At 43.4% G+C, this 15666-nt stretch overlaps 1 protein-coding gene across 1 annotated transcript in view; it reads right to left on the minus strand.

Moving 5' to 3' along the window:
* LOC147736520 (carnosine synthase 1-like) overlaps positions 1 to 15386 on the minus strand; it is a 330617-nt gene extending 315231 nt beyond the window's left edge. Inside the window, exon 1 of the mRNA XM_086953764.1 lies at positions 15130 to 15386. Coding sequence (XP_086809890.1) covers positions 15130 to 15340 — 211 coding nt within the window. The 5' untranslated portion in view covers positions 15341 to 15386. The remainder of the gene's footprint in view (positions 1 to 15129) is intronic.
* Positions 15387 to 15666: the final 280 nt, after the last annotated feature.

The raw sequence follows: 15666 nt of genomic DNA on the forward strand, positions 1-15666 counted from the left end.
ATTCCAGATTATTATGAACTGCCCTAGCAGGCATCTGGTTTTGGTTTAATTTGTTACAACAATAAGTACACACACGTTGGTCCACTCCCAAATCAAAACAATTTTCTACCATCAAGTATGTGGCAAAATCCTTCCATTCACTATTATTTTCCCTTTCAGTTTTTGCATATAAATCCACTAACTTAGTCTGATTCTTATAATAAGTGCGTCGACAACATACACAAGTGAAATTAGGCCTCTCACTTGATTTCATCTGAAACGTGGCAATTTCCTTCTGAAAATTATCTGTACTGGAAACCTGTACATTATCTTCAACATTACCTTCTACTTCTGGGTCAATTTGAACATTCTCATCTTTACTACCAAAGTAACAAAACTCAATTTCTTCACAAATATTCTTGACATCTATTTCAGAACCATGCAAAAGAGCAGCACATAATTGTTTAAGCATAATTGCTGGACTCTTAGCATGATACAACATTCTCACTAATTTTCTCACTTTATTATGATGCACTGCTAGCATCCTGAAATGATGAAAAACACTCTGGCATACTCTCCTGGAAAGACAAGCCAGTGAATGACCACGCAAACCTGTCATTTGTCTCACTCTGCAAGGATCTAAATCTTGCAACAACTTCATTTTCTGCTTCAAACTTTTCTTATTAAATGTCCGTATAAAATCACAAAGCAAATTGATGGAAACCTGTCGCACACTGCAAATAGAACTACACTTCCAAATGTACACAGGACCCTTAGGACGTCTTCCTAAAACCTCATCACTTAGCGCCTCTTCTGTCTCTGTTGTCACAAGTTGTTCTTTTTCAACTGGACAACCATCCTTCACTTCATAAGCTCGCCCACTGATGTCAACTGCATGCACCAAATCATTATCCTGAAAATAAGTCTCCTCATTAAAAAATGCCTCAGAACTTGAACTATGCATCCATTCTCCGGAAAAAACTTCACAAAAGTTAGTACGATTTACTACTCTCTTCCATCTACTTTTTGTTTTGAAATCAGAAATTACCTTGCTTAGTTTCCTAATTCTATTGATTACCAAAATAAACAACTTTCGCTTAATTTCAAAAGCATGATCAATAATTTTCTCTACATTTTTCTTCTTCTTATAAAATGCCGCTTTCTGTTGGCCTTTCTTTTTAATACTTTTCAATAAATTAACTAATATCCTATTACGGAACATTCGACTTCGAATGTCCCTAAACTGTTGTTTCCTTCTACTATCATGCACAGAGTTATCTCTTCCTCTACCAGTAACATTTGTGATGGGTCTCTCCTTTCCATTTAAATTACTTTTCTTTTTGTGAACTAAAACATTTTTTTGAGCAAAACTTTTTTTACTACAAATATTTCTTAAGAATGATTTCGTGCTCTTACCCAGACCTTTCTTGGTGTTTTGAGAAGTATTTGGGGAAGAGGACTGCTGCAATAAAACATCATCCTGCTGTCTTTGACGTTTTCTAGCCTTTCGTATTCGACATTTGGAAGGCATTTTCCAAACTATGAAAGAATCTGCAGTTGAATCTGTGGAAAAATATAATATAAAATGTTATTAACCACTATTAGCAAACAGTAAATAAATAACAGTCATCTAAAACTTAATGCCGTACTAATTATTTAACATAGCAAATGTTTTCCACCAGCACTGCATCACAAAAATGACACTCAATGGTACAAAAAAGGCATACAACACTCATAAATCACTCCCTAATATTTTAAATCATTAAGTATGGATGACGATAAGATGTAGCCTATCTAAAGATTTGTTTAGGCCCTGATCTTTAGACTGGGGTAAATGTTTGTCATTCATCCACATTCAGTCCATCACCTGTTTTGTTTATTTGAGGTGAGGCCAACACATGGTTGCAGATAAGATTTTCACTGAAAAATACCAAAATAAAAAAACATGTGAAGGCCTACCAATGAAGTAAATCATTAAATGAAAACCAATACATTTCTGGAAATATGCACTACTAGTGCTTCATAAGATGTTTTGGGTCATATTTATAAGGCATTTGAGTATCTAGTATGCTATTTTACGTTCTTCCTGGTGCAAATTTATTGTAAATATGCTCCCACCTGCGGTTGGCAAATTTAGAATTTGATTATGGGAGTTAGATAGGCATGTTAATAATTTCCCAAAAATGGTGTATAACCCCAAACAACCTTTGAAGCAAATGCTCTTAGCCATGTTATCCACCTCCCATTGGATAACATGTCTAAGAAGTGCTTGCAAATGTGAAAAAAAACGGCCGCAATGCATGAATATCGCAGAAAAGTCAGCGATATTCATGCATTTTCCAGCACATGCTCTTAGCCATGTTATCCACTTCCTATTAAATAACATGGCTAAGAACTGCTCAGGGCCCCATGAGGAACGCTTTCCATTTAAAAAGGGAAAAATAACATCAAAGACACTAAAATGCCTTCTAAATATGACCCCAAACAACCTATGAAGCTCTAACAGTACATATCCTGAAATGTAATTGATTTCAAAATTCGTTTTTAAACACAGCATATAAATCAATTGTATACCTGCATTCATGGAGAAATGACTGAAAATGTCCTTGAGACACATGAAAGTGTTTTCTGGAATGCCCTAGCACCATTTTTGGGACACTATTAACATGGCTACGTAACTCCCATAATCAAAATCTTAATTTGCCAAGCGCAAGTGGGAGCGTATTTACAAGACACTTGCCCCAAGAGGAACACTTTCCATTTAAAAAGGGAAAAATAACATCGCAGAAAAGTCAGCAAAATTCATGCACTTTCCAGCAAATGCTCTTAGCCATGTTATCCACTTCCTATTAAATAACATGGCTAAGAACTGCTAAGGGCCCCATGAGGAACGCTTTCCATTTAAAAAGGGAAAAATAACATCAAAGACACTAAAATGCCTTCTAAATATGACCCTAAACAACCTATGAAGCTCTAACACTACATATCCTGAAATGTAATTAATTTCAAAATTCATTTTTAAACACAGCATATAAATCAATTGTATACCTGCATTCATGAAGAAATGACTAAAAATGTCCTCGAGACACATGAAAGTGTTTTCTGCAATTCCCTAGCACCATTTTTGGGACACTATTAACATGGCTAGGTAACTCCCATAATCAAAATCTAAATTTGCCAAGCACAAGTGGGAGCATATTTACAAGACACCTGCCCCATGAGGAACACTTTACATTTTAAAAGGAAAACATAACATCTTAGACACTCAAATACCTTATAAATATGGCTCAAAACAACCTATGAAGCTCTAGCAGTACATATCCAGAAATGAAATTGATTTCTTAAATCGTTTTTAAAACACAGCTTTCTTCATCATTTTCTCCTTAAATCATACTATTCTGTATCTAAATTAAATAAATCTTTTCTCACCTTAGCAAATCTTTTTTGAGTTTTGAAAACAGTCTAAGAAATACACCAAATTGTCTTCAGCAGAAGAAAAAGGATGCACTCCAAAGGCTGCAGCTATTGAAAGCACAGAAATACAGATATTCTTTTCACATATCTCTCATATTAGCCAATCATACCTCTTCCCTCACTTTTTTCAAATCTAAACCCTTCCCCCCTCTGCCCTGTCTGCCTTTTTTTCAATAGCAACCACCTCCTGGAAGACCTCTCATGTTTGCAAATTCACACAACAATGTTTCAATTGAACTCTGAACTCTCAGTGCGCCTGCGTATCCAGTGCAATCTTTCATTAAATGTTTCTTTCTTGACCATTCAAATTACATCTTTCAAAGAACACATCCATGCACCCTAACTTTCTGTTTTCAGAAATGGAAATGCACCAATCACTGCTAATGAATCAATAGCACTGGAAATCCACAGTTTTTTTTCTTTAGAAACTCCTACTGTTTCAACTGCCCTTTCATTACCACACTTCATCTGACTGCAGAACAACCTTCTCCCACCATGTTTAAGGTCTGGATTGTTGGACATAGTTACATCCACTGGGCTCAAAGGTATGCTGAGAGCAGAAATTTACCTAACCTCAATTTACAAGATGTGGAAATTAAGTGGTTGGGCCAAAGAGGATTAAAATGTCACCAATTGATACCATTGGTGAAAACCTTTATGCATTTGCCAAAACCTGACCTGTTAATAGTGCACTGTGGAGGTAATGATTTGGGCACTTTGACAGGGGTAGGTCTGGAAATGCTTTTAAAGGACACCTTTGAGCAATTAATGGCACTTTTTCCTCAAACTGCCTTGGTATATTCCAATATATGCCAAAGACAGAAATGGAGGTGGTCCAACCAATTTTGTCCACAAATTGAGAAAGCGAGGAAGCATGTAAACAAATCTGTTTCAGCTTACATGAGAGACCATGGAATGGGCTCTCTGTACAACAATAACTTGCGTTACTACATGCAAGATATCTACAGAGGAGATGGAGTTCACTTCTCAGATGAGGGCAACAGAATTTTCATTCTGAATTTAAGACTGTGCATTGGTACCTACTTATAAGTACCTAAATGTACCATAAACCCAAAAGCTCTTCTCAGAGCTACCCTACATCTGATCACTCACAATTATTATTTTTCTCTAACTTTTTTCACTAATTATCCACAAAATTCGCTCCCCGGAGCGCTACCCGGTTCGCTAACCGAAAGCTAACCTCGCGGAATTTTTTAAAAAAAAGTTTTTTTTTCCGCACATATAAGCCTCCTCAGCCACGCTCAGAAAACCTAGGGGGTCAAGATAAGTCTACCATGACCCCTTCTACCCATTCTAAACATTATTTGCCCTCCATCTTGTATCTTAATGCGACCGAAACACAAAATGGTGGACTCCCGTGACGCTTAAGGTTCGCTAACCTCGCGGAATTTTTTAAAAAAAAGGTTTTTTTTCCGCACATATAAGCCTCCTCAGCCACGCTCAGAAAACCTAGGGGGTCAAGATAAGTCTACCATGACCCCTTCTACCCATTCTAAACATTATTTGCCCTCCATCTTGTATCTTAATGCGACCGAAACACAAAATGGTGGACTCCCGTGACGCTTAAGGTTCGCTAACCGGGCCGCTTCCCGGAAAGCGGTCCAAAAAAAAGGTGGGAAAGTAATTTACAGAAAAACGACTAGAGACACTCTCACCAAATATAGATTAGCTCATACTACATAACAATCCCTTCCATTCTCACAAATTTCATTGAAATTTCATTTAGCCATTTAGCCTGTAGACCTCTCCAAGTACCGTGAGGTAAATTACTTCACAAAACACATCTGAATTGTTGGAATTGACAACCAATGAAAATGTTACTTTCATTTTCTACTTTTATTACCTGACATTTGATTGGTTATATACCTGTATATATATAAAGGGAGAGAAGGAAACACAGCCATTTTGACTACTACTTCTTGTTGTACCTCCTATTTCAATAGCTTCAAAAAACTTCAACTTCTTTGTGAAGGTAAGTTATAATTTAATATATTGTGCAGTATAACTTAATATAGTAGGCTTTTTCTGCTAAATATACACTATCCCTCTGTAGTAGTAATGTATTTAGATAGACTTCTCTGTTATAGTTATGAATGGAGTTAGGCTTGTCTTGGTTAAATCACATACACTTTTTTATAGTCCTATTTCCACTCTCATACTATACACTGACAAAAGATAAATTCACTGATAAAAACTGCCTATCTAAAATTAATCCCAACAGTGCCCTATCTCTACTAATATATATTTTTTTTAATCCAAATTTCAGGCAAAATGGAAGGCGAGCAGCAAGTTTCTTTTGAGATGGACCTGCAAGAGAGCAGCCAGGAATTAAATGAACAAATTGACCTGGAATTTATGGATGAACGCTTGGATAATGAACTGCTGCAATGTGTCCAAGCAGTAGATGTCCTCCTTGCAAATGAGGACATTTTGCAACCTCACCGATTGCAAACAATATTTCAAGAAAATAATAACATTTCAGACACTGAAATGTTAGAAAGTTTAATAAATTATGAAAAAGAATCAAAATAAAAAAAACACTTTAAAAAAAGAAAACAAAAAAAAACAAGAAAAACAACAAACAATTAACATACAGTATTAGAAAAGTCTTTCTTTCTTTTATCCATAAAGTTCGCTGCCCAGAACGCTTTCCGGTTCGCGAACTTGGCGCTTACCACGCAAAAAAAAATTTTTTTCATTTTTTTTTTTGGACCCTCCTAGGCCCTTTTAAAACCTCCACATAAAACCTAGGGGGTCAACGAGGATCTACTATGCCCCCTTATGGTAATTTCCCCCTTTGTTTTGGCCTCCTCTTGTCTCTCGATCCTACCGAGAGACAAGATGGCGGCCGCTCCGGACTGTTTAGAATGTTGATAGACACCGGAGGGCCAATCAGCTTCGCATCGCAAAGTTCCGATACGCGAAAGGTTCGCTAACCGGATCGCTGCCCGGAGCGCTGTTACAGATATATATCTTGATTTAAACGTTAATTTCTCAAAATCCACTGAAGCACATATATTGAGACCTAGCAAAGGCACATCGGGCTAACAGTCCCTACAATTTTGCCAAGTTTCGTGAAAATCCATTCAGCCGTTTGGGCTAAAAGTGAGTCCAACCGCCCTATGGAAATTAACATGGGAAAAACGCGTTTTGGGACCCCCCTTTTTTCTCGGCCCCCCCTCCACAAAACCCCCCCAAATTTTCAAGGGCTGCTCAGAAACAAAATGTGCCATTTTCCTGAAAATTTCAGCCAATTCCGTCCACAAACGCAAAAGTTATTAGGCATAGAATTTTCAGAAATCCCATAGGGAAAAAATCCTAACTATATATACCTACTGGCGACCGCCAGTAGGTAATATATATATATATATATATATGGAAGAAAGAGTTGCCCCTGGGTGGGATGCACTTACAGGTAGGAATTAATGCCAATCTTGCTAACTATTTTATATTCAGTGTTTAGTATGGACTGTGGGCAATATGAGGATAATTCCCTCGGGGGCTTCACTGGTTTTAGCAAGGATGTCACCAGCGCCTCTCTAGTAGAAGTGGGGAGAATCCCTGTATCAAGGGACGTGTTGTAAACTTTTCCTAGATGTGAGACTAGTTTAGTGGAGTTTGTGGAATAGAACTCCACTGGGAGTCCATCAGACCATGGCATTTTATTGCATGCCAGCTCCTTCCGAGTCCCTCTGATTTCTTTCATCATGATATAAGCAGATACATCCTCCCTGTCACTACCTGTACCCTTGGAATTCTCGCCCGCTGGAGGAAAGCTGTCACCTCTGCCGGGTCTGGAGGAAGGTGTGCTGATTATAACTCTGTGTAATAGTCATAAAACGCTGTGTTGATCCTGATTTGAGTTATCTTTGTGCCCAAGGCTGGAGTTTTAACCGCTAGACTCGCTGTGGGGGAGAGGTTCGGATGTATTCGGTGCACAAGTAGTGCACCCATTGAACTGCCTCAGTGTGCACCTTATGCGGATACATCGTATGGTCCACCACTCTGAGGCATTCTAGTAATTCCACATAAGCTACCCTGGCTTCCTGTAAGTGAGATGCCAAGTCAGCATTATCGAACACTGCCATCACAAGTTGACCCAGGGAGTCCTCTATACAGGATTACCTTCCTAGCCCTCACCATTGTGTTGATGGTGTGTGCCCCGGCTGCTTACCTTAAATGCCTCCCCTTCCACCATGGGCAAGGAAGCAGTGCTAGTGTTGTCTGAGAAGCAGTTGCCAGGGTGTCCCGTAATACTATATCCTCTTTAGGGTGGAGCTGGGGTCTTCAAGTGGGGATCGAAGCTGGTACACAGCCGGAAGAAAGTGTGATCTCTAGAGGATTATGATCCGCTATGGTCTTACCCCGGTAGATGGCATGGTTAACACTCTTCTTGGAGGAATCGGTCCAATCTTAAGTGTAGTAAATGTGAATAAAATGAATCCGCCCTAATTGCGACCACACCATACATTGAACAGCCTCCAACTGTCCATCCATTGTTTCAACATTAGGGCTTGCTGTGCCAGCATGGCGACCGGCAGTGGGGGGTGTGGCCTATCCAGAAAGACATCCAGAAATACATCTAGTACAGCATTGAAATCCCCACACAGTGCCCACAGATAAGGGGCCCAGTCTGCTAATCCTGCTGAAAAATGTGTGTAAAAGGCTTCCTGATCTGTATTAGGCACATAAATACATACTAACATGATTGCCTTTCCATCTAAAGTGCCCCTCTACAGCACATAGGACCCTGTGTGCCTATCCTGGAGTCTTGGACCCCAGATTGCATTCCTTCTAAGATCAAGATCACCACCCCCTGTGTGTTGGCCGAATAAGACATGTGAAAGCGTTGCTCTCACCATCGCTTGCGCAGTTTGGTAGCCTCGGAGGCAACAAGATGTGTTTTCTGGAAAAATTTGATTTGTGCTTGACGTCGATGCAATTGGACCAGTATTCTTTTTTCTCTTTTGTATGGACTCAAAACCCCGCACATTCCTGTACTGGAAATGCATATATGGTATGGCTCGGAGCACCCCACAGAACTACCCCCTTATCATTGCAGTTGCCACAATCAAACAGATCAAAACCTTTCCCCAATACTCTGTACAGCGATTCTCCGTCGTTAAACCAAGCCTGAAAAAATATCATTTAAATACAATACAAACATTGGAAATTAGGTGCACCTGCTATAGGGGAGTGGGCACAGAAATCAGCAAAAGATGTCCCTGCTACGCAACATTGCCTAGAGACCCTTCAAGAAACTCCCTCATTCCCCGAAACAGTACTAACAACATGCGAGTAACCAGTCTCGGCTGAGAGCAAGCTGCCTGTGGTATAGTGCAGGCAAAGCAGAGCTTTCTATCCTAATGGGACCTGTAGCCATTGTGGTTTGAGGGCGTCTTCATATGCGGGGAGCAAGGACGCATTAGCAATGGGTAGCAGCATACTGACAGCTTAGCTCACCCCCTCCAGCTGAGTGCAGAAATTGACAATGGCCCCCCTACAATGTGTCCACAGTTTGTGGAGTGACTGCCAGGAAGAAAAATATACTCCATTAGTGTCTGAGTGTAAAGCATTGTCTTGGGATAAGCTAGGGCTAATGTGCGGATGAGAGGTCTGTAGGGTTGACGAACAAATAGCCGCCAGTTGACCTTCCAAGACTTACTGCGGAGAAGGGGGTCCCTCTGCTTCCACTCTGGACTGTCGGCTCGGGCCACCACCTCAACTGTGTTGCCAACCCGATCTGTTCCTACCTCCAGGAATCAGGAAAGTGGCATTCCAGCCACTCCAAGCCCTGTTCTGGGACCTCAAAGAAATGAGCCTTTTGGTCATGCAGCACTTTAGGTTTGGATGAGAAGAGAAGCGCATACATAAGGCCCTCCACTCGTAGTTGCTTTTTAACCTCCTGAAGGGAGGCCCGTCTGCTCTGTACTGCAATGGTATAGTCCAGGAAGAAGTAGACTCTTACATTGTCCACTAGGATGGGTGCCCGTGTTATCAAAGCATTCTCAACACGGTGGTACCAGCGATAGTCTCCAGATAACACAACAAATGACCATGGTAAAATCAACGCCAAGCTGCAAAAATTTGACAAGTGAACGCAAAAAATCATGCGATGAGGCCAATCGTGATACAAAAAGCAGCGAAAACTAGCGCCCGGCCTGCAAATCCCATGCATCTGGCGGGAAAATGCACCATAAAAGCAGAGTAAATAAACGGTGAGATGACAACGTGCGAGCACAACCCACAGCTGTAATGCAGAACAAATGACCATTGTCCAAACCAGATAGGCATTTCCCCACAAACAGCCACAATGTACATTGACTTGCATTATTATTATTATTATTATTATGTTTCTTATATAGCGCCTGAATCGACCCCCGAAGGGGTATCTCCGCGCTTGCCTTGGGAACCCGTCCTGGCTTTTCCCTGTGAGATAGCCCCTACAGGGCATCCCCAAGGTGAAAGCCAGGCATCCCGCCGCGGGGGGCCGTTGTGGAGATTAAGCAAGCTTAATGCCCAGAGTTGCAGAGTGTGAACCCATGATTAGGTCAGGCACCGAACCGAGAATTATCGAGTCCATGGACATTTGAGCTCAAGACCCTGCCGCGTCGGGAATTGAACCCTAGTCCCGGGTCTGACCTCTGCTTCAGGGTCTGCCTGCTCTAACCAGTGAGCCACACTTCTCCACATTCAGTATGTAACCTGCGCCAATGTGGAAACAAACATGGTACACACTGTGAAACCCCCTCACATTACTGAGGGACAAACAACTCCCCCTGCATACCGACGTGTCATGTCTATGATCAAACAAGAATGAAAGTATGGACCAATGTAGGGGCAGTGACTCACCCTTACGTACATGTTGCCCATTTCGTGGGACTTGAGTCACAGGGTGCATCCCTGCATCATGGCAGCACATATCAGAACACAAAAGAATCCCTGTTGTCACTTGTAGGCCACAAATGACAGCCAAAATGGATTGAATTGGTACATATGTGAAACGCTGAAGAGTAGGATACCGTAACAACTGTGACACGCAGAACTGGAAGTATGAACACGTGACACCATAAACAGCCTCACTGCACAGAGGTGACACACCCACCGTCCATTAACAAATCCTTCAATTGACAGCACAACATGTTGCATCCATACTTGTCTGAGTGAAGTGCCTGTACTGATGAGTGACATGCACAAAGGGAATGTGTATCGGAATGCTTTTATTAGCACATGCAGTGCCTGTGGTCAGTCAACGTACTGTGCCATTACTGATAAGGTCCCACACAATGTGACGTCAACCAGAGAAGAAACTGTCAATGATGTAGTCCCTATGGGCCTCCTGTTGCGGCTGCAGTGGGGTGTGGTCCACCTGCATCATCTTCATCGTCTGGTGCATCTGGCACTCGTATCCATGGGGCCTTGCTGCGTACACATATGTTGTTCAACACACAACATGCAACGATCATCTTGCACACGAGGTCTGGACTGTACAGTACCTTACCACCTGTGACTCCAGGCACCTGAAACGTGACTTCAACACACCAAATATGCACTCCATAATGCCCCTGGAGCGTTTGTGGATCACATTATACTGACTCTGGGCCTGTGTGTTTGGGGCTCTGATGGGTGTCATCATCCTAGTGCAGAGTGAAAATGAAATGAAATGAAATGAAATGAAATACGATTTTTAACGCGCAACTAAGCCCAGATGGGCGTCAAGGCGCCTGACCAAATAATACCAGGTAACAGAGAATAATCCTAATTACGGATATGCCCTAACAAAACACCAGGTCTTGAGCGCCTTTTTAAAGGAAGGCAGAGAGGGTTGCATCTTAATCTCAAGAGGTAACAAATTCCATAGTTTGGGAGCAGCAATGGAAAAAGCTCTGCTTCCCCAGCGAACCCTTTTGGCACGTGGGACAACCAACAAATTCATCTCTGAAGATCTTAAAGATCTACCAGGCTGGTAACGGGTCAGCAGGGCACCCAGGGGATCAGAAGAACCCTCTGCCAGAGCTCGATAGACAAGACAGAGGATCTTAAACGAGATCCTGAGATGAATGGGCAGCCAATGCAGGCTCTTTCTGGCCATCGTAGCAGATGATGCTTTGGGAAGTGCTAAGACAAAGCGAGCAGCCGCATTTTGAACCACCTGTAATCGCTGAATGAGCCCCTTGTTGGAGTCTACATAGAGCGCATTACAGTAGTCCAATCTCGAGCCTATCAATGCCACTGCCACCTGTTTACATGCTGAGGGAGAAAGATAGTGAAGAATCCTCCTGAGGATCTTTAACACCCCCCAGCAGGTGGCCACCGTGCGGTTGACCTGTAGAGTCATGGATAAGGAGGTGTCAAAGATTACCCCAAGATTTCTTGCCGACTGGGAGGGAGATGGACAAGTTCCCAGTGAGGCCGGCCACCACTCATCCGACCAGATATCCTGGTCCTTACCAAAGACCAGGATCTCAGTTTTATCGCCATTCAACTTCAGGGAATTCTGAAGCATCCAGTCGGAGACTGTCTGCATACAGATCCTGAAGTTGGTGGCAGACGATGAAACTGAGTGGGCCAGTGACACCATAATCTGGGTGTCATCGGCGTATGACACCAGTTCCATCCCCTGAGATTTTACTAGCCTTGCAAGGGGGGCGACATAAATGTTAAATAGGGTCGGACTGAGAGCCGACCCTTGTGGCACCCCACACTGCAAGGACATAGCAGGGGAAAGGAACTCACCAAGCTTGACTCTTTGCTCCCTGTGCTGTAAAAAGGAGTGCAGAAGGTTCAGAGCCATGCCGGAGATCCCTGCCTCCCTCAACCGAGATGTAAGCGTTGAGGGAGACAGGGTCCTTAGTCACCTGTGACAGTGCAGGGAGACATGAGTCAAGTCTACGTACTGCATGATGTATGGGCAGGCTCACTGGGTCATTGTTGTGTGATGTGATTCTGACAGATTTCCTCCTCACCAATAACATCTTGGATGACTCTCAACACGGGTTTAGAGCTGGTCATAGCACCGAGACCGCCCTGCTCAGTGTTTCAGAGGACCTCCGTACCATCCTTGACACCGGAGGCACGGCAGCACTGGTCCTGTTGGACCTTAGTGCTGCCTTCGATACGGTGTCACACGAGGTCCTCTTGATGAGATTGGAGGAAATTGGTATCACAGGGTCAGCTCTGGGATGGTTTAGAGACTTCCTTCTTAATAGGTCTTTTAGAGTCTCTACCCCTCCACACATCTCTGAGGAACATAACATTGGACAGGGAGTGCCGCAAGGCTCTTCCCTGAGCCCTACCCTGTTCAATGTATATGTCCGCCCCCTGGCAGAGGTGGCTAGAAGAAATGGACTTGCCCTGGTATCTTATGCAGACGATACCCAGTTGGTGGTGTCACTTATGGACAACAGTGGTCTGGAGGCACAACACTTTAAGCAGACACTCACTGACATCACCAACTGGATGACGGCGAATTTTCTTCAATTAAACGCCGGGAAAACGGAGATTCTCCTCCTGGGCAAAAACACTTCGTCCTGGGGCGACAACTGGTGGCCGAATGCGCTAGGCCCATCCCCTACGCCTAAGGAATGTGTCAAAAACCTGGGAGTTTGGGTGGATTCTGCTCTAAAGTTCACGCACCACACAAAAAAGGTTGCCGCCACATGCTTTGGCGTTCTGCGTAACATCAGGCCCATTCTGAAGTTCTTTGACTGCCGCACTCGCCAACTTATCGTCCAGGCAACCATTCTTTCCAGACTGGACTATGCCAGCTCCCTCCTATTGGGGGCAAATCTAGCAGAAATCACTAGATTGCAAAGAGTTCAGAATGCGGCTGCCAGGGCTCTGGTGGGTCTCCCGCGCCATTCCTCGGTATCTGGAACCCTGAAGAAACTACACTGGCTCCCGGTGGGCAAAAGGGTCCAGTTCAAAGCATTGTGCCTCGCTTTCAAAATCCTTAAAACTTCCTCCCCCCCAATGCTTCGCCCACTCCTGTCAGAGTACATCCCTAGGAGATCGCTCCGGTCAGAGGGGCAGCATCTTGCGATCATTCCCCGCATCAGACTGGCCAGAATGGGCGGCCGCTCTTTTCGTTTCCTAGCGGCCAAGTTATGGAACAGTCTTCCCGAAAGTATCCGTGGGATACAAGATCTCCTAGCCTTCAGAAAGGCTGTCAAAACACACCTCTTTCAACAATAGCCTCATCCTTAGCGTCTCCACCTCATTGTAAACTGTATTCTGTCCTTCCGCAGCGCCGGGACGCCCCTTCGCTGGGGCAGCCGCGCGCTATACAAATCACCATAGCATAGCATAGCATAGCATAGCATGTGTGGGACTTAGTGATTCCTGTATGACATGTACTGCGTGTTGCACATGAGCCGCATCACTGTGTACTACGTAGCCTCACTGCTGCACCTCCCCCACCCAAGCAAATTCACTAGTGTGTGCAGCGCAATTGCATCACATGCGGCATGACATGCCCGTCTGCGCATGATGAAGCTTGAAGTAATAAAACACAACATTTAATACATCACTCAGACCTGACGAAAGCTCACAATGACATAACCTCCAGTGCAAAGCACTGCATGGTCCGGGTAGCATCCACCCTGCAGCTGTTCACACCTGAGATCAGAACAGAAGGCCCATCAATGAAAGGGGGCGGCTGGTGGATACCTGGTATGCCCACGCACTAAGAAATATATCTCAATGTATGTTTGCCTGCCGCTCCCATGACACTGGATGTGGAGCTGCTGCAAAGTGGGAGAATGATGGCATGACCCAGGCTTCAAGCTGCTGTCCATGATGAGACTTTGAACCTGCTGGCACTGAGGTTAGGGTGACCACCTCACTCCAGGTCAGTATGGATGCTGTGTGTGTGTGTGTGTGTGTTTATCTAATTAGTTCAATGGAAGCAAAGCTAGAACCACCAGAATGCCTTAGGCTATCACATAAAAGTCCAGCACTGGAAAAAGTGTCTGTATTGACCTAAAGGGAGGTGGCCACCATGGCTGAGGGGCCTGCTCCAAGGTGAGGCACAAGGGCAGACAGTGTACTGGTGGTACAGATGCTCTTTAAGAGCACAACAGAGTGTGAGGCAAGGTAAGGGGGTCAGGAAAAAGTAATTTTTGGACTACAGTTTGGAGTGCCAACTTGGGAAACCTTAGCCCGTCCTCACTATGTAAAGAAGGCAACAAGGAAGAAATTACAGTAACAAAGGGGTCGATTCACAGAACTAACAAGAGAAAATCCTAAACTTACTACTTTTGGTATTCACAGAGGTTAGAATTTTGTCTTAAGTTTGTCTTAAGACAAACTTAAGACAGACTTAAGACAAAATCCTAACTTCGGTGAATACCAAAAGTAGTAAGTTTAGGATTTTGTCTTAAGTTCGTTCGGTGAATCGGGCCCAGAGAATTCTCTAATTTGTGATAACATTTTGCATGCTCATTTAATATGTGTTAAAATGTGGGTGTTTTGGAAAAAATGATATACATCGCTTTATAAAACAACATGACTGTCAAGGCTTGACGTCTGTGGCTCTGATGTACTGGGCGGTTCCATCCATGTGCAAATGGTGCCTTCCAGATCCTGGTGTCAAGGAGGGTGACTTAACGTACTGGATAGCCCAAGTTTAACACCATAGACTGAGGTTACATTTACCTGTTCTTGGTTCCTTCGTCCTGTCCATGGTGAGTGGGAGGCCGGCTAGCCTCAGACTGGCCTGTAATTGGCTGTACCAACGCTCTGTCCAAGGGGAGTCTTTAATATCCTTTGGAGTCTTGATGCTATCCAGGCAGGTCTCTTTATCACATGGACACTTCATGGAGTTGTGGGACCTGAGGCCAGGGCTCTCTGTATTACATTGATCCATGTCCTTGGACACCAAAGGCGACTGATGGGGAATCTGATCCAGAGGCATCTGTGGGAAAGAAAGTGAAGTGTCAGACTTCCAAACCTAACCCACCCTCAGTGCAGAAGGCATGTACCAAGACTCGTGGCCTGGTTGTGACCACTAAAGCCTATGTGTAATGTGGCCACGACTGCTACACGTAAATACAAATAATGCAATAATTAAAAAAAAGAGGATATACAGAAAGTCAGACTGGGCTACTTTTGAGAATTCAGAAGCACAACTTTCATTTCCTTAGTTTCTAACCTACACTTTTTTATAATTTCTGCCATCACTTTATAAATGTC

Source organism: Lissotriton vulgaris, chromosome 1_2 (assembly GCF_964263255.1).
Source record: "Lissotriton vulgaris chromosome 1_2, aLisVul1.2, whole genome shotgun sequence".
Lineage (NCBI taxonomy): Eukaryota > Metazoa > Chordata > Amphibia > Caudata > Salamandridae > Lissotriton > Lissotriton vulgaris.